The sequence below is a fragment of the Oryctolagus cuniculus genome, chromosome 16 (genome assembly GCF_051225735.1).
Source record: "Oryctolagus cuniculus isolate XC-2025 breed Fujian yellow rabbit chromosome 16, ASM5122573v1, whole genome shotgun sequence".
Classification (NCBI taxonomy): domain Eukaryota; kingdom Metazoa; phylum Chordata; class Mammalia; order Lagomorpha; family Leporidae; genus Oryctolagus; species Oryctolagus cuniculus.
This window is the reverse complement of record NC_142882.1, coordinates 3,031,822-3,049,916: the sequence shown is the minus strand read 5'-3', so window position 1 is coordinate 3,049,916 and position 18,095 is coordinate 3,031,822. Positions and strand designations below refer to the sequence as shown.

Sequence of the window (18,095 nt, the reverse complement as noted above, 5' to 3'; positions counted from 1 at the left end):
TCCTTGTACGACCCCTGGGCGGGACGTTCCCCACCCCTGCTCTGCAGGGTTCTACTCATGCCCAGTGATATGTGTCCATCCCCGCAGTACCCCCAGAATAGTTTCACTGCTCCCCACATCCTCTGTGCCCCACCAGGGGATCCCTCCCCCACCCCCCACCCCTGAAGACCGCTGATCTCTTACTGTTAGCATGATTCTGCCATGTCCGGAATGTTCTAGAATTGGATCACACACTGGCTCCTCTCACTTAGGTGCCTCTATGGCCCCTCTGTCTGTCTGTGACCTGACGGTTCATTCTGTGCAGGCACGGCCACTGCTCCATTGTCCAGATGCACCATAGCTTATGTTAATCCATTCACGAACTCAAGGACAGCTGACCGACTCCTAAGTGTAGGCAACTTTAAATTAAGATGCCATCAGCCGGCGCCGTGGCTCACTAGGCTAATCCTCCACCTTGTGGCGCCGGCACACCGGGTTCTAGTCCCGGTCGGGGCGCCGGATTCTGTCCTGGTTGCCCCTCTTCCAGGCCAGCTCTCTGCTGTGGCCAGGGAGTGCAGTGGAGGATGGCCCAAGTGCTTGGGCCCTGCACCCCATGGGAGACCAGGATAAGTACCTGGCTCCTGCCATCGGATCAGCGCGGTGCGCCGGCCGCAGCGTGCCGGCCACGGCAGCCATTGGAGGGTGAACCAACGGCAAAAGGAAGACCTTTCTCTCTGTCTCTCTCTCTCACTGTCCACTCTGCCTGTCAAAAAAAAAAAATGCCATCAGTGGCTGTGCGGGTCCCCGTGTGGACACAAAGGCCCAGCTCCTTTGGGGGGGGGGGTGTTTTCTCGTTCATTAAACCTGAGCCTTACACTGGAAGCGCTCGCCCAGCCTTCTCCCATCTCAGGCCCTCCCCCGCCCCACAGATGGGCGCACGCTATCCCACCTGCAGGTTTCACTCTCTCACTGCACATGCGTGTTAGCCATCCACGATCCACATGTGTGTGCTCTCCTTCATCCCCACGTCTCACTTCCCTGCCTCACAGCAGCCATGTTTTCCCAAAGCAGCTGTGCCCATCAAACCGTCCATCACTGGGGTTAAGACACTGATGGGGACGCCTCCACCCCACAGCCAGTCCTTGCTCTGGCTCTTGACCCCGGCTTCCTGCTAACGTGGGACCCAAGAGGCAGCAGTGACGGCCGCCCACGTGCAAACACTGGGATGGAGTTCCAGACTCCTGGCTTTTGCCTGGCCCAGCCCCAGCTGTTGTGGGCATTTGGCATATATAATATATATATATATTTTTTTTGACAGGCAGAGTGGACAGTGAGAGAGAGAGACAGAGAGAAAGGTCTTCCTTTGCCGTTGGATCACCCTCCAATGGCTGCCTCGGCTGGCACGCTGCGGCCGGCGCACCGCGCTGATCCGATGGCAGGAGCCAGGTGCTTCTCCTGGTCTCCCATGGGGTGCAGGGCCCAAGCACTTGGGCCATCCTCCACTGCACTCCCTGGCCACAGCAGAGAGCTGGCCTGGAAGAGGGGCAACCGGGACTAGAACCCGGTGTGCCGGCGCCGCTAGGCGGAGGATTAGCCTAGTGAGCCACGGTGCCAGCCTGTTGTGGGCATTTGGGAAGTGAACCGCTGAAATGGAAGATCTCTGTCTTTCTCTCAAATAAATAAATAAATTTAGGTCACTCTGTCAATCAACAACCCTGTGAGCCAGCCATTCTTGGTACTTAAAGACCTACCCTTGGCCAGGCCTCGCTCTGTACCAAGAATTTGACACCCATCGTTTGTTTAATTCTCCCAACACCACCTTTCAGAGATGCAGGACTTCATTAAACAGCATAATAAAATAATATTTGTAATAACAAATTTACAATGTAGGCGTCACCTTGTCTACTTCTCTCTCACTCCACTTCCAACTTCATCAGCAAATCCTGCGTGTCAAAAAGTTCGTGGAAAGGGGCCAGGCTGGTGGCCCCGTGGGCTGAGCCACCACCTTGCGACGCTGGCACGGGTTCGAGTCTTGGCTGCTCCACTTCCAATCCGGCTCCTCACTCAGGTTCCTAGGCCCCTGCCACCCACGTGGGAGGCCCAGGTGGAGTTCCTGGCTCCGGGTCCAAGCCCATCCGGGGAGTGAACCAGCAGATGGAAGCTCTCTCCCTCCCTGTGTCATCTGCCTTTCACGTGAACGTTTAAAAACCCCCAAAAAAGTGTGTAGAAAAGTGGAATGAAACTAAGTTTACTTGGGTGCAAAGGAATTATTTTTTAATCCATGCGTAGTTTTTTCATCTTCCACTTTCCCCGTTGATTTTTGAAGGCCCCTCAGTAACACGGGTTTCAAAACTGCACCACAATTATCTTTTCATTCCTCTCTCCACAAACGCTTTGAAGGAGCCCCGGACGGGGCATACTAGGTAATCGGAGGTGTTGAAGGAAGGAATCCCCTCCCACCCTGGGAGCAGGTGTCACCTGCCTGGGGCGGGGGCTGCACACAGAGCCCAGTGCCCCAGACCAGGGCCGCTTCCTGGGCGGCCACCCCGAGCTCCGAGCCTAAGCTCCCGGGGGGCCTCTCCCAGGTGGCGCTGGGGGGCAGGGGCGGCACGTGACAGAGCCCCCCTCCTTACAGGTGTTGGGGGACAGGGGGTGGCATGTGACAGAGCTCCCCCCTTACAGGTATGGGGGGGCAGGGGTGGCACGTGACAGAGCCCCCCCTCCTTACAGGTGTTGGGGGGAGGGGCAGCACGTGACAGAGCCCCCCTCCTTACAGGTGTTGGGGGCAGGGGACAGCACGTGATAGAGCCCCCTTCCTTACAGGTGTTGGGGGACAGGGGCGGCACGTGATAGAGCCCCCTTCCTTACAGGTGTTGGGGGGCAGGGGCGGCACGTGACAGAGCCCCCCTCCTTACAGGTGTTGGGGGACGGGGGGGTGGCACCTGACAGAGCCCCCCTCCTTACAGGAGGTGTTGGGGGGCAGGGGCGGCACGTGACAGAGCCCCCCCACAGGAGGTGTTGGGGGGCAGGGGCAGCACGTGACAGAGCCCCCCTCCTTACAGGTGTTGGGGGGAGGGGTGGCACGTGACAGAGCCCCCCTCCTTACAGGTGTTGGGGGACGGGGGCGGCACGTGACAGAGCCCCCCCCTCCTTACAGGAGGTGTTGGGGGGCAGGGGTGGCACGTGACAGAGCCCCCCTCCTTACAGGTGTTGGGGGACGGGGGCGGCACGTGACAGAGCCCCCCCCTCCTTACAGGAGGTGTTGGGGGACGGGGGGGGTGGCACGTGACAGAGCCCCCCCTTACAGGTGTTGGGGGGCAGGGGCGGCACGTGACAGAGCCCCCCCTCCTTACAGGTGTTGGGGGACAGGGGTGGCACGTGACAGAGCCCCCCCTCCTTACAGGCGTTGGGGGGCAGGGGCGGCACGTGACAGAGCCCCCCCCCCTTACAGGAGGTGTTGGGGGGCAGGGGCGGCACGTGACACAACCACAGGAACCGCAGGTACCCAGCAGCCTCTGCGAGCCGGCGGGGTCATCACGGGCCCCACAGAAGGAAGTCCCTTCCTGACCTCAGATCAGCTGAGCCCCGAGACTGCTTCCCCCCAGTCATGTGACGGCCCAGAGCGGGAAGGGGCTGAGGGGAGAACGTGTCGTCACCCCTTCCTGGCCGGGGTGAGGGCCGCCACAGAAACGGCCTCCCCGAGCCAGCGGCGCGGCCACCGGAAGCACTTCCGGGTGGCGGCGAGAGACCGGAAGTCCCCGAGACGCGCCCCTCCCCCGGGTTTCTCAGAGCCGCGGGCGCGGGTGTCCCGCGGTAACCCCCGCACGGGCGCCTTCTGGCCGGGTGGCCCGCGAGCGCCCCGGCGGCTGTAGCCCGGCCCGAGGCGAAGCCGACGTCGGCCCGGAAGCCGTCATGGCCGCGCCGAGCCGGCTTGGGGACCTGGAGCCCGGGTGGCGACCGTCCCAGGCTCAGGCTGCCCGGGGCGGGGTGGGAGTGGGGGGCCCACAAACCTTGCATCCTCTGCAAAGTGGAGATGCAAAGGGCCCTGCGAACGATGCGTGGGGAAATGGAGTGAAAGAGAAGTGTATTTGGAGGCAAACCGTTTCAAAATTCATGCCTATGGGGGGATCTCCAAAAAGTCCACGAGAACGGATGTTTCGGGAAACGATGGGAGGGTCCCAACTCCTTTTTTTTGCAGCAAAAGTACGCTTATTTTTTAATTCCGTGCTCCATAAGTGTATGTACCCTCGCATATTACGACCTTAACTGGGGCAGGTGTGTGGCCCACCCCGGAGCACCTGGGGTTTAACCCCCAGCTCCTGACGCCAGCTTCCTGCCCGTGCGGACCCCGGCTCAGGTGACTGGGCTCCTGTCCCCCTACTGGGTGGCATTCCAGGCTCCTGGCTTCAGCCTAGGCCCAGTCCGAGCCTTGCCGACATTTGGGGAGTAATCGGTGGATGGGAACTAACTTAACACACACTTCCTCTCTCTATGCGTCTGTCTCTCCAACAAGCAGATTTTTAATAAAAGATGTTTATCTTGTTGCAAAAAACTTCGAAATTCATGCACCCCAGAGGCTTCAAATATCTCAAGAAAATGCGTATTTTGGAGTTGTTAACCTGCTTGGCAAGCTTCACGCTGTATTACAGGGAACTACATTTCCCAGAACCCTTTGCGCCCTGACATCACGGTGGACTCAGCCAATGGGAGGCCAGGCAGGGGACAGGGGGGGCGGGAGGAGAAGAGGAAACCCGGGTCCTCCTTCCTCCCCGCCTCTTCTTCCAATTGGTCCTTCAGCCTGGGAGTGGTGGCCGCTTCCCGGGGTTGCTCCACTGTCCCATCAGTGTGAGCTCCCTCATTGTGTTGGGCAGTCCCCTGAGTTAAATCCGCTCTGCTCGAAAGACCTAAGATGATTTCTGGCTTCCCAGCTGAACGCTGGGTGGGAGAACCAGAACCCTGACGCCACCATCCTCTCCATAACCAAAACCTTGATAGGTCCATTTGCACCGCCCCCGGGAAGTGGTGTTTAGGGACAGGCAGGCACCACTTCGCAACGGGGCGCTTTCTTAGAAATGTGTCGTCACTGTGACTGTGCCGCAAACACCATGGACTGAGAGGGGCCGCTGCTGGCCACGTGACCAGAGTAGTTATGGTCGTAGGCTTGGCGACCCCAAGGCTGAGGTTCAAGTCCAAGCGTTGCTACTTGTTCATTACAGAACCTTGGACAAGTTACCTACACTTTCGTTTCCATTTCTCGTTCGTGAGAGAGGAAAATAATGGCTGGCAGGTGGTACTTTCCAAAGATGGCCACAGGGCCGGTGCTGTGGCACAGCGAGTTAAAGCCCCAGCCTGCAGCGCAGACATCCCATATGGGTACCGGTTCGAGTCCTGGCTGCTCCTCTTCCGATCCAGCTCTCTGCTGTGGCCTGGGAAAGCAGTGGACGATGGCCCAAGTCCTTGGGCCCCTGCACCTACGTGGGAGACCTGGAAGAAGCTCCTGGCTCCTGGCTATGAATCAGCTCAGCTCTGGCTGTTGCAGCTACCTGGGGAGGAACCAGCGAAATGGAAGACCTCTCTCTCTCTCTCTCTCTCTCTCTCTGGCTCTACTTCTCTCTGTAACTGTTCTGTCTTTCAAAATAAATAAAATAATTCTTAAAAAAAAAAAATAATCAGGGCTGGCATTGTGGCGCAGCAGGTTAGCACTCTGGCCTGAAGCGCCAGCATCCCATATGGGCACCGGTTCTAGTCCCAGCTGCTCTACTTCTGTTCCAGCTCTCTGCTGTGGCCTGGGGAAGCAGTGGATGATGGCCCAAGTCCTTGGGCTCCTGCACCCACTTGGGAGATCCGGAAGAAGCTCCTGGCTCCTGGCTTCGGATTAGCACAGCTCCAGCCATTGCAGCCAATTGGAGAGTGAACCATTGGATGGAAGACCTCTCTCTCTCTCTCTCTCTCTCTCTCTCTCTCTGCCACTCCTCTCTCTCTGCAACTCTGTCTTTCAAATAAATAAATAAATCTTTAAAAAAAATAAAGATGGCCACAAAATATGCCACACATCTCCCAGCTCTTCTGTAGTGTGAAGTCTTGTCCCCTCCCCTTGATCCTAGCTGGTCTCACTGACTTGCTTGTCACTAAGAAGGGAGCAAAGTGACAACACACCATTTCTAAATAGGACAGAAGGGGCTCTCTGGATCTCCACGTCTTCTCCTTGAAATGCGGCTGCCATGTTGTAGGGAAGCCCAAGCCACATGGGAGACTGCAGTCAACAGGTCAAGCTAAACACAGCCCTGGCACCCAACAGGTGAGTGGAGAACCTTCCAGACAACTCCCCTCTGACATTCAAAGTTTCTCACCATGGAGCCAAGAAGCCATCATCACCTGTGTCCTGTCTGATTTCCTGAGTCACAGAATGGGTGAGAGTTACACGGTTGTTGTTGGCACTCAGTTCAGGGTGGTTTGTATCACGGCAGTGGTCACCCTACACCACAGGCTTGCTGTGAAAACCCAGAATGAGTAAGCGTGAGGTGCTGAGAACCATGTCTGCACGGTTCTTGCTGCTGTATTTTTTAAAATATTTTATTTATTTATTTGACAGGTAGCGTTACAGACAGTGTGAGAGAGAGACAGAGAGAAAGGTCTTCCTTCCATTGGTTCACTCTCCAAATGGCCGCAATGGCTGGAGCTGCGCTGATCCAAAGCCAGGAGCCAGGAGCTTCCTTCGGGTCTCCCATGTGGGTACAGGGGCCCAAGGACTTGGGCCATCTTCTACTGATATCCCAGGCCACAGCAGAGAGCTGGATCGGAAGAGGAGCAACCTGGACTTAAACTGGCACCCGGCCAGCGCCGTGGCTCAATAGGCTAATCCTCCGCCTTGTGGCGCCGGCACACCGGGTTCTAGTCCCGGTCAGGGTGCCGGATTCTGTCCTGGTTGCCCCTCTTCCAGGCCAGCTCTCTTCTATAGCCCGGGAGTGCAGTGGAGGATGGCCCAAGTGCTTGGGCCCTGCACCCCATGGGAGACCAGGAGAAGCACCTGGCTCCTGCCATCGGATCAGTGCAGTGCGCTGGCCGCAGTGCGCCGGCCGTGGTGGCCATTGGAGGGTGAACCAACGGCAAAGGAAGACCTTTCTCTCTGTCTCTCTCTCTCACTGTCCACTCTGCCTGTCAAAAAAAAAAATGGCACCCATATGGGATGCTGGCGCCGCAGGCGGAGAATTAACCTAGTGTGCCACGGCACCAGCCCCGCTTTCTGAATTGGCTGCCATTGAGGTTTGCCTATGGTTTTTCCCTCGCTCTGGAATTTGATTGCCATGGTGGTGATGATGGGGGTGGGCTCTAGAAGAATGTGTAGAGTCCTCAGCCGTGGATGAATTCCCTTCTCGTGGGACTGGGTTAACTCTGGCGGGAGTCCAGCCCTGCTCTTCCCTTCCACGTGCATCCGCGAGCCTTTCTGCTCTCTGCCATGAGTTGAAGCGTCATGAGGCCCTCACCAGATGCAGCTCCCAGCACTATGGGCCAAAACGATGTCTTCACATTCCACAGGCTTGGGGTATCGTGTGACAGCACCTCCAGAAAGCTGACCGCGATGGAGAACTGTCACGGAGAAATGGGGTGTGGCTATAATGTTGCCCCAAAATGTGGACGCAGACTTGCAACTGGGCGATGGGGCAAAAGCTGGAGTCATCGTGGAGCGAATGCGAGGGGAAGCCTGTACTCAGGCTCCCCGGTGCCTCCTGGAAAGGATTCCTTTCACGAGGACCGAGACCCACGGCTCACACACTGTGCTCTTTGGCCTCTGGGATTCCTGCCAAGCCACTCTGACTTCTTGGCTACTACTTCTTCACCCTCTCCCCAGCCTCCCTGTGCTGTTCTATCTGAGATTCAACCCTCAGACCACGTCTAGTCCCTTTCTCTGCTGTCTCCCAAAGGATCTCACCCGGTTTTGGGGACTCATCGACTCATCACAGGGAAACACTTGAAGCACTTGCCAGCTATACAACTAAAACGACTTCGTTTTCAAAATAGTGATTTAAGAAGCAGAGAGACACAGACAGAAAGCTCCCATCCCCAGATGCCCACAACAGCCAGGGCTGAAGCCAGGTCCCTGGAGCTCCATCCGGGGCTCCTACGTGGGCAGCAGGGACCCAAGTCCTTGAGCCCTCACTGCTGCCCTCCCAGGGTGCTCGTGAGCAGGGAGCTGGGGTCAGGAGCCTGAGCTGGGACTCGATCCCAAGCGCTCAGGAGTGGGACATCCACTAAATGTCTGCCCCCATCACCTCTTTTTTTTTTTTTTTTTTTTTGACAGGCAGAGTGGACAGTGAGAGAGAGACAGAGAGAAAGGTCTTCCTTTGCCGTTGGTTCACCCTCCAATGGCCGCCGCGACCGGCGCGCTGCGGCCGGCGCACCGCGCTGATCCGATGGCAGGAGCCAGGAGCCAGGTGCTTTTCCTGGTCTCCCATGGGGTGCAGGGCCCAAGCACCTGGGCCATCCTCCACTGCACTCCCTGGCCACAGCAGAGGGCTGGCCTGGAAGAGGGGCAACCGGGACAGAATCCGGCGCCCCGACCGGGACTAGAACCCGGTGTGCCGGCGCCGCTAGGCGGAGGATTAGCCTAGTGAGCCGCGGCGCCGGCCTCATTTTTCATTCTTACAACAAACCTTACAAGGCAGAGACGATCCTTTTCCCCACTTGAACTATGAGGAAACTGATTCATGGAGACATTGAAAAACTCATCTGAGGTGGCACTGAACCCAGACTCCCAGACAGGGGTGTCCACGCCCACCCTGGCAGTGCCGGGGGCTCGGCACATCAGGAGGGCGACGGGGCTGCCTGGGCATCGAGGCGCTCTCAGCAGCTACCTGGGCCTCTGCCCGCTGGATGCCAGTCGCACACCCCTACCCCCAGCAGTGACAGCCAAACACGTCTCCGGGCACAGCCAAACGTCCCCTCTAAAAGACACAGTCACTCCTCCTAGCCCTGCCCCAGCCTGCCTCCCATCTCCAGCTTGATGCGGCCTCAGCAGAATTTCCCAAGACCTATTCCTCCCCCAGTCTTCCCATCACCACAAGTGCCACCACCATGCCCCCGGCACACAGGGCTCAAAACCAACAGCTTAGACATCAACCCGCCCAGCCCCAGAGGCAACAACTTGACTATGAACCCCGGGACCCCGGCCCTGTGTCAGAAGCAGTGTCCGGGGTTTGCATTTGTAGAACGTTCTTACAGAAGCCGCAGGAAGCAAACACGCCAGCCCTGTCCCCCACGAGGCCACGGACTCGGTGGAGGACAGACTTGTGTGCCTCACGGCCCCCAGCAGTCAGCATGGCGGCTGTCACCAACAACCCTAAAATCAATGAATCGTTTCACTGAAGACGCTCTTACTCTCTTCTCCCCCATCCTCGTCCGGTAACCGTTCGGTTCTCTTTGGTTCCTCCCTGGGATGGGAAGCTCACTCCCTGCACATCAGTGGTTCTAACCCAGCGGACATTTGGCGGTGCCTGGGGACACGTTGTGGTCACAGGTCCGGGGAGAGGAGCCCAAGGGTGCTGCTCAGCACCACAAGGCACAGGGCGGTTCCCAGGATCGGGTCCAGCTGTGAATACAGCAGGTCAAGTTCAAGTCCCGGCCGCTTCCCTCAAACCCAGCTCCCTGCTGATGCACCTGGGAACGCAGTAGATGAAGGCCCAGCTACTCAGCCTCTGCCACCCACGTGGGAGACCCAGATGGAGCTCCAGACTCCAGGCTTTGGACTGGCCCAGCCCTGTCTCTCAATTCTGCCTCTCAAATAAATAAAAAATACACCTTAAACAAAGAGAACTGAGGCTTAAAAACTGCTCCACACGTAGCATCTGTTGGCAATATGCACACTACTTGCCTCTTGAAATCTTTTTTTAAAGAATTATTTTATTTGAAAGTCAGAGTTAGAGAAAGAGAGACCGAGAGAGAGAGAGAGAGAGAGGTCTTCCATCTGCTGGTTCACTCCCCAACTGGCCGCAATGGCCAGAACTGTACCAATCTGAAGCCAGGAGCCAGGAGCTTCCTCCAGGTCTCCCAGGTGGGTGCAGGGGCCCAAGAACTTGGGCCATCTTCTACTGCTTTCCCAGGCCACAGCAGAGAGCTGGATTGGAAGTGGAGCAGCGAGGACTCGAACCAGCGCCCATATGGGATGCTGTCACTGCAGTTGGCTTTATCCGCTACGCCACAGTGCCAGCCCCGCCTCTTGAAAGCTTACACCCCTCCTGGTGACCATCCCTCAGGTTCCCCCTTGGAACCACCCACCCATCATTATCAGTCTGTGCCACTTGCCCTGGGCTTGACCCTGGCCTGGTCAGTGGGATCCACATTTTCCCCTGGCCACAGCCACTGGCTCAGGAATGGACATGTGACTGCCACCCCCACAAAAATCAGACCAGGTGAACGGCCATCCCAGGACTCCAGTCTGAGTGGCACGAGAACCAAGTGTCCCATTTTCTGCTGAGCTTGGAGCTGTGGGAATACAAGTTTGGAGCAGCGAGTCCCCCTTGTCTGCCTCTACGAGGAGAAAGAATGGCTGATACTGGAGAATGGAGAGAGCAGAGGCACGGGAGAGCCTGAGAGATCGCCTGAGCGCCTGGATCCAGCCACAGCTGAGGGCATTTTGGCCCAAACCCTTCAGTTACATGACACAATGAATCAAAGTTTTAAATATTTATTTGGAAAGCAGAGTGACAGAGGGAGAGAGATCTTCCATCCACTGGTTCACTCTTCAAATGCCCGCAACAGTTGGGACTGGGGCAGGCTGAAGCCAGGAGCCAGGAGCTCCACCTGGGTCCCCCACGGGGGTGCAGGGGCCCAGCCAACTTGAGCCGTCACCTGCCGCCTTCCGGATGCGTTAGCAGGGAGCTGTAGTGGGAGTGCAGCAGCCGGGACTCAATCCCAGGCACTGTGCTGCTACTGCCCGCAGGTGCCCCAAGTGGTAGCTCAGCTGGGTGCGCCATGACAGCCACCTCAATACTTTTTGACTCAGCTAATTTCAGTGGGGTTTCCCAGTAGGTTAAGCCCCTGCCTGCAATGGCGGCATCCCATCTTGGCGCAGGTTCAAGTCCCAGATGCTCCACTTCCGATCCAGCTCTCTGCTATGGCCTGGGAAAGCAGTAGAAGATGGTCCAAGTCCTCAGGCCCCTGCACCCGAGTGGGAGACCCGGAAGAAGCTCCTGGCTCCTGGCTTCGGGTCAGTGCAGCTCTGGCCGTTGCAGCCAACTGGGAAGTGAACCAGCGGATGGAAGACCTCTCTCTCTCTCTCTCTCTCTCCCTCTCTCTCTCTCTCTCTCTGCCTCTCCTCTCTCTGTGTAACTCTGACGTTCAAGTAAAATAAATAAATCTTTTAAAAAAATCTCTCTCTCTCTCTCTCTCTTGTTCTGCCTTTCAAATAAATAAATAACAAAAAAAGATCCCACCCCTTAACTCCATTAGCATATGACTTTGGGGTTTAAACTCTCAAGAGTCTGAGGCAGGGGAGGGATGGACAGCAACTCGCACAGGACTCCCAGGACTCAGCAGTCAGCACCTCCGTCATCCCCACAAACTCAGAGGGACTCAGACTGGCTCGGGCAGCAAAGCGTTAGGTTCCTGACTTGAAATGCAAGCCGGCCATCTATATAAACTGCCAAGAAAAAAAAATCAATAACAGAAACAACCAACCAGCCATCCTGCAAAGAAAAAAAGAAAATAGTGGGCAAAAGAGAGGAGCAGAGAGTTACATTTCACAGAAAGAAAATGTAACGGCTCTGAAACCCAGGACGGTAGAAAGGGAGCCGGAGCCAGCGCCGCTCACCCACCACCCACTCGTCGGCGTGGACACGGAGCCATGACGCAGCCTCTGTCTGTCTCACAGAGGCCCATGCGCTGCCACGGGGCCACCCCACGTCTGGGGCAGTGCCCACGGGTGGAGTGGTAGCCAATATCATAGTCACCATAATGCTTCCTCCCTCATCACAAGGCTTTAGGATAAGATCCTGCCTGGGTGCAGTGGGTGAAGCCACTGTTTGTGCTGATGACATCCCGTACGGGTGCCGGTTCAAGTCCCGGCTGTTCCACTTCCGATCCAGCTCCCTCCTAATGCACCTGAGGGGCAGCAGTGAGGACCCCAAGTGCTTGAGTCCCTGCACACACATGGGAGACCCGGATAGAGCTCCTGGCTCCAGACCCCAGCCCCTGCCATTGCTGCCATTACAGCAGTGAACCAATGGATGGAAGACCTCTCTCTCTCTCTCTCTCTCTCTCTGCCTCTCCTGCTCTCTCTGTGTAACTCCAACTTTCAAATAAATAAATAAAAAAATCTTTTAAAAAAGAAAGAAACCTTGTGAAGCCAAGCAGTAAGTTATCCTAATTCAGGCTGAGCAAAAGGCAAGCACAGACCGGCGATGACCACAGGCAGGGAAGGAGTGGAGGCCAAAGGTTGGCGGGATAACAGGTGCCGAAACACAGCTGGAGAGGACGCCTCAGCACCAGGGGTGACTGCGGTGGGCAACTGCCCCTTGGGGAAAGTGTCTTCAGGTTAAGCTGAAGGTGGTGCAGTGGGCTAAGCTGCCATCTGCAACACCAGCATCCCACATGATTGCTAGTTCAAGTCCCGGCTGCCCTGCTCTGCTCCCACCTAATGCACCTGGGAAAGCAGCCATGATGGCCCAAGTGTTTGGGGCCCTGCACCCATGTGGGAGACCTGGATCTAGGTTCCGGGGTTCAGCCTGGTCCAGTTCTGGCCACTGCAACCACTTGGGGAGTGAACCAGCAGGTGAAACATCTCCCTCTGCCTCTCTCTTGCATCCCATATCCGAGGGCCTGGGTTCAAATCCTGGCTCTGCTTCTAACTCCAGCTTCCTGCCAATGTGCACCCTGGGCGGCAGCAGCCATGACTCAGGTACTTGGGTCCCTGCCGCCCACGTGGGAGACTCAGACTGAACTCCCGGCTCCCAGATTTCACCTGGTGCGACCTTGGCTCTGTGGCTGCTTGCAGAGTGGACCAGCAGGTGGAAGACCTCTCTCTTTGTCTATCTGCCTTTCCAATAAATTAAAAAAAAAAAAGTAAGAAAAAACATCTTGAGGAACTGGAAAACAAATGGTCTAAATGTCTACCAGAATCTGTAGGGGTGTGGAGAGAGCAAAATCTGCCCAGCTGGGGATAGCTCCCCGAACTCCGACTGCAGACTGCTGCACCATGCCGGGCAGCTTCTCCCACCCCACAGCCTCCCCCGAAAGACCTCCCAGTGAGAGTTCTGTGGGTGCTAAGTAGTCTTCATCATCATGACAGTCCCCCCAAAATAGGTGTCATCCTTAACCACACCCCCACATGGGGAGCCAAGGCTCAGAGAGGTGACGTCGGGGAGTGGGGGCTCCTCCAAGCCACGCCCACCCCCAGCTCCGAACCATCTGACCTGAGGGCCTGTGCACGGGTAGGACACCCCACCCAGAACACCGCTTCCCGGGACCCACACAGATCCTTACCCTCCACTCTCCCCGACTCTCTCCTCCAATGTCGCTATATCAGTGAGGCCGCCCAGATTACCCTATTCAAAAGCATCATGCATGACATCATAGAATAGTGTCACATGTGATGTCATATGACAGCACCATGTGTGATGTCATATAATAATGCATGGGATGTCATATGATAGTACCATGTGTGATGTCTTATCAGTACTATGTGTGATGTCATACAGCAGTAGCATTGTGGTGTCATATCAGTGTCATGCATGATGTCACACAGCAGTACCATGTGTGATGTTACATCAGTACCATGTATGACATCATATAAGTGACACATGTGATGTCATATATAGTGCTATACATGATGTCATATAATAGTGCCACATGTGATATCATACAGCAGTGCCATGTGTGATGTCATATAGTGCAATACATGTTATATGCTCATGCCATGTATGACATCATATAATATCACGTGTGCTATTATATACTAGTAGTGTGTGATGTCATGAAATGTCATGTGTGATGTCATGTAGTATCATGCATGTTATATAATCATGTCACGCATAACATCATATATCACGTGTGATGTTAGATACTAGTAGTGTGTATGTTGGCCGGCGCCGCGGCTCAATAGGCTAATCCTCCGCCTAGCGGCGCCGGCACACCGGGTTCTAGTCCCGGTCGGGGCGCCGGATTCTGTCCCGGTTGCCCCTCTTCCAGGCCAGCCCTCTGCTGTGGCCAGGGAGTGCAGTGGAGGATGGCCCAGGTGCTTGGGCCCTGCACCCCATGGGAGACCAGGAAAAGCACCTGGCTCCTGGCTCCTGCCATCGGATCAGCGCGGTGCGCCGGCCGCAGCACGCCGGCCACGGCGGCCATTGGAGGGTGAACCAACGGCAAAGGAAGACCTTTCTCTCTGTCTCTCTCTCTCTCACTGTCCACTCTGCCTGTCAAAAAAAAAAAAAAAAAGATACTAGTAGTGTGTATGTCATGCAGCAGTGCCATGTGTGATGTCATATAGTACCATACATGTTCTATAACCATGCCATGTGTGACATCATATAATATCATGTGTGATGTTATGTGCTAGTAGTGTGTATGATGTCATGCAGGGCCATGTGTGATGTCATATAGTACCATGTGTGATGTCATATAGTAGTACAATGAGTGATAGTACATGCATCATGTCACACTACTCTGCCACTAAAAAGGATGTCATCCCACCATATGTGGCAATATGCATGGGACTGGAGGTCATTATGTTAAGGAAAATAAGCCAGGCAAATACTGCATGATCTATCTCACGTGTGGAATCCAAACAGCTGAGTTTGTAGGAGAGTGGCGGTTACCAGAAGCTGGGGAGAGCAGGGCACAGAGTGGGAAGGGAGGGTTGGTGATTGCCGACTAAGATAGTCAGGGAGGGGTTAGAAGTTCCAATGCTGTACTGCACAGAATGGTTACTGGTGTGTGTGTGTGCGTGTGTGTGTGTGTGTCTTTAATTTTTTTAAGCTAAGAGAGGGTTTCGAGTGTTTGCACCATATGTTTGAGAAGACAGATATGCTCACCCTATTTAGACATCACACATGTATACCTACATCAAGACAGCACACGCTGCCCCATACATATGAACCATTTTGATGTAGCAGTTAAAGTAGAAAAAATAGTTCCACAGACACTCCCAAGCCTCCTGTCATGCTGTTTTCTTCAGAGCACCACTTACCACCCCTGAAATGCACACATCTCCTTATTTGCCCTCTGCCAGCTTCCCCCACTGCAGTCCCCGCTCCTCACCAACAGGGCTTTGTGTGTGTGTGCTACCCTCACTGCCCCAGCCAAGAACAGGGCTTGGCATGCACAGTAGTTGGTGGATGGATGAATGGGTGGATGGATGGATAGTTGGATGGATGAGTGAATGGGTGGATGGAGGGATAGTTGGATGGATGACTGAATGGGTGGGTGGATGGATGGATGGATGGATGACTGAATGGGTGGATGGATGGATAGTTGGATGGATGAGTGAATGGGTGGATGGATGGGTAGTTGGATGGATGACTGAATGGGTGGATGGATGGATGGATGGGCAGACAGACTGGATGGATGGACTGATGGATGAATAGTTGGCTGATGACTGGCTGGATAGAATGAACAGATGGTGAATAGTTGAATGGATGGATGGATGGATGGATGGATGAATACTTGGATGGATGACTGAATGGGTGGATGGATGGATGGATGATGGATGGCTGGGTGGATGGGCAGACAGTCACGTTACTAGATGGATGGATGGACAGATGGACGGATGCATGGGCAGACTGGAGGGATGGATGGACAGATGGATGGATGGATGGGCAGACAGACTGGATGGATGCATGGATACATGGATAGCTGGCTGACGGCTGGTTGGACAGAAGGATGAACAGACAGTGAGTAGTTGGGTGGATGGATGAGTATGTTATTCCTCCTGTTCTCTGCAAACATCACACAAAAGGAGAGATGCTATGAAGAGAAAATGAGAGAGCCTGGGAAGTGTTCTAATTCCAACCTCCATGCCTTTATTTAGTCATCCCCCTCCAGCAGTCACCTCTGCCTTGCCTCTCCCCGCCCCTCCACATCCCATACTCCGCAGGCACCCAGGGCTGCTCCTGGGGCACCTCACTCTCATTTATGGTGAGTACCCTCTAGCCTCCCACACACATCCCAGCCACATACCAAGCACGGGTGGTGTTTCAAAGGGAGACAAGACAGGCAGAGGAAGGAAGTCACGGGGCTCCCACGTGGGGAGCGTGCACCCCTGCCCAGCCAGGGGCCTGACATAACTGGGCACAGAACAATGAGAAAACTCCTACTGAGTCTTCAAAACCCAGTGCAAATGTCCCCTGTTGCTGTACCAGGCAGTGTCCTGCCCTCACCCCAGGGCCTCCAGGCACGAGCACACAGGGCTGGGGGCGGAGCATTCTTCTTCTGTCTACCCCGTGGGGCCCAGGCTCAGTTCTCAGCACTGCCTGGTACCCAGGATTAGAGCTGTCTCAGAGCACAGCTGCTCCCCTGGGGATTAGCACCGAGCACTCTCTCTCCCTGACCAGTTTCAGCTAAGACACACACAGGAAGGAAAGTTCATCCTCAAGTCTATCCGCTTTCGCGCCAGCTGCTGCGGTAGCATCACAAGGCACTGCCACTCCCTGCCAGATCTGACAGATCCCTCAGCTACTTCCCCCTGCCCTGGAAGCCAGGGTATCACACAAATGTAGGCAAATTCCGGATGGGCTGTCAGCAAAAGGCGGTGGGGGGGGGAGCCCCTGGAACCGAAGGAAACAGAAGAGGAAGACAGAAGCGCTCACTTCTCCCCCCACGGCCTCGCCCCCAGGAAACTCCCCTCCCAGAGACCCCCCACTCCTGGAGCTGTTACTTCCTCTTCTCCCAGCCACAGGGGGCCCCTCCGGCCCAGGAGGAGGTCACACTGTGTCCAGCTGGCCCTGCCCTCCATCCCCAGAGAGGGGCCCCAGTTCGTGGCTCCTGGGGTAAAGCCGTCTTCCGGGAGGGGGAGACAGGGACCCAGGAGACCCTGCAGGAGGGTCCCATCTCCTAAGACCCCAGGGTAGGCCCTGCACCATCAGCCCAGCCCTGGCCCCCCTCCCCCTCCAGCCCCCAGCAGCACAGAGGGACGGGAGCCAGTCACGTTACCTGCCCGCCCCAACCGCATTCAAATAGGGATTTGAATACATTTCTGCACTTTGGGGGCAGTCAAATCTTACCTCTCCCTGCAGCCCGACCCCCATATCCCTCCCTGCCGAAAGAATGCAGCTGAAATCCCAGCACCTGAGCCCTCTCCAAGACCCAGAGCCCCTGGGCTGCAGCCCACCCCACACCGCCCCCTGCACCCCACAGTGCCCCAGGCCCCGGGGCAGGAAGCCGAAGGGAAGGAAGATGTGGGGGGAAGGAAGGGGCCCAAGGGCCCAGGAGGAGACATGTAGGGGAAGGAGCTTGGTGGCGGCCCCTCCCCCACAGCCGGAATGTGGGGGTGTCGGGACGGGGAGGTGCCGAAGGAGTCAAAATCTCAGGTACCCACGACCCTGCCCCTAGATGGCCCCGTCTGGGGGGGGCTCGAACCCCAGGAATATCAGCACAGCTCCCAGACAGCCCACCCACGACCCACGCGCCCATCCGTGGAGCCTGTTATGTCTGGGGGGGCCACCCCCAAATCTCACAGTGTCACCTCGTTCCCCCCAACCCGGAAGCACATTCCCGCCCCTGTTTCGCCGCCCCGCAGCCCTCCCCCGGCGCCCCCGCCTGCCACCGCGGGCTCACCTGGGACATCTGGGGACGCAGGTTGACGTCGCGGAGGTTGATGGCGTGGGGCAGGAGGTTGTTAAGCAGCTGACAGAGGAGGACGCCATCCCGCAGGGCCTGCGCCAGCTCGCACACCTGTGCCCCGTCCCAGGTCACGCGATGGCTGGGCGGCAGCACCCGGCACTGGATCAGCCAGTGCGTGCATTGGCGCCACAGCTCCATGGCCGCTGGCGGCTCCTCCGCCAGGCCCGGCGCGGCCTGCGCACCCTCGCTCGAGGCCTCCGCCGCCCACCCAACCCAGCGGCCTGAAGAGCGACGGCTCCACGGCTCACGCTACCACTTCCTCTTCTGGGCCTGTAACTGTCGGCCTG

The 18,095-nt window shown here is 56.5% G+C and overlaps 1 protein-coding gene across 2 annotated transcripts in view; it reads right to left on the bottom strand.

The window, feature by feature from the left end:
* Positions 1–18,089, bottom strand: part of VAV1 (vav guanine nucleotide exchange factor 1) — a 54,728-nt gene extending 36,639 nt beyond the window's left edge. Inside the window, exon 1 of one of the 2 annotated variants that reach the window (XM_070058768.2) lies at positions 17,743–18,089. In XM_070058768.2, coding sequence (XP_069914869.1) covers positions 17,743–17,946 — 204 coding nt within the window. In that variant the 5' untranslated portion in view covers positions 17,947–18,089. The remainder of the gene's footprint in view (positions 1–17,742) is intronic. The other variant, XM_070058769.2, reaches the window with a different exon arrangement.
* Positions 18,090–18,095: the final 6 nt, after the last annotated feature.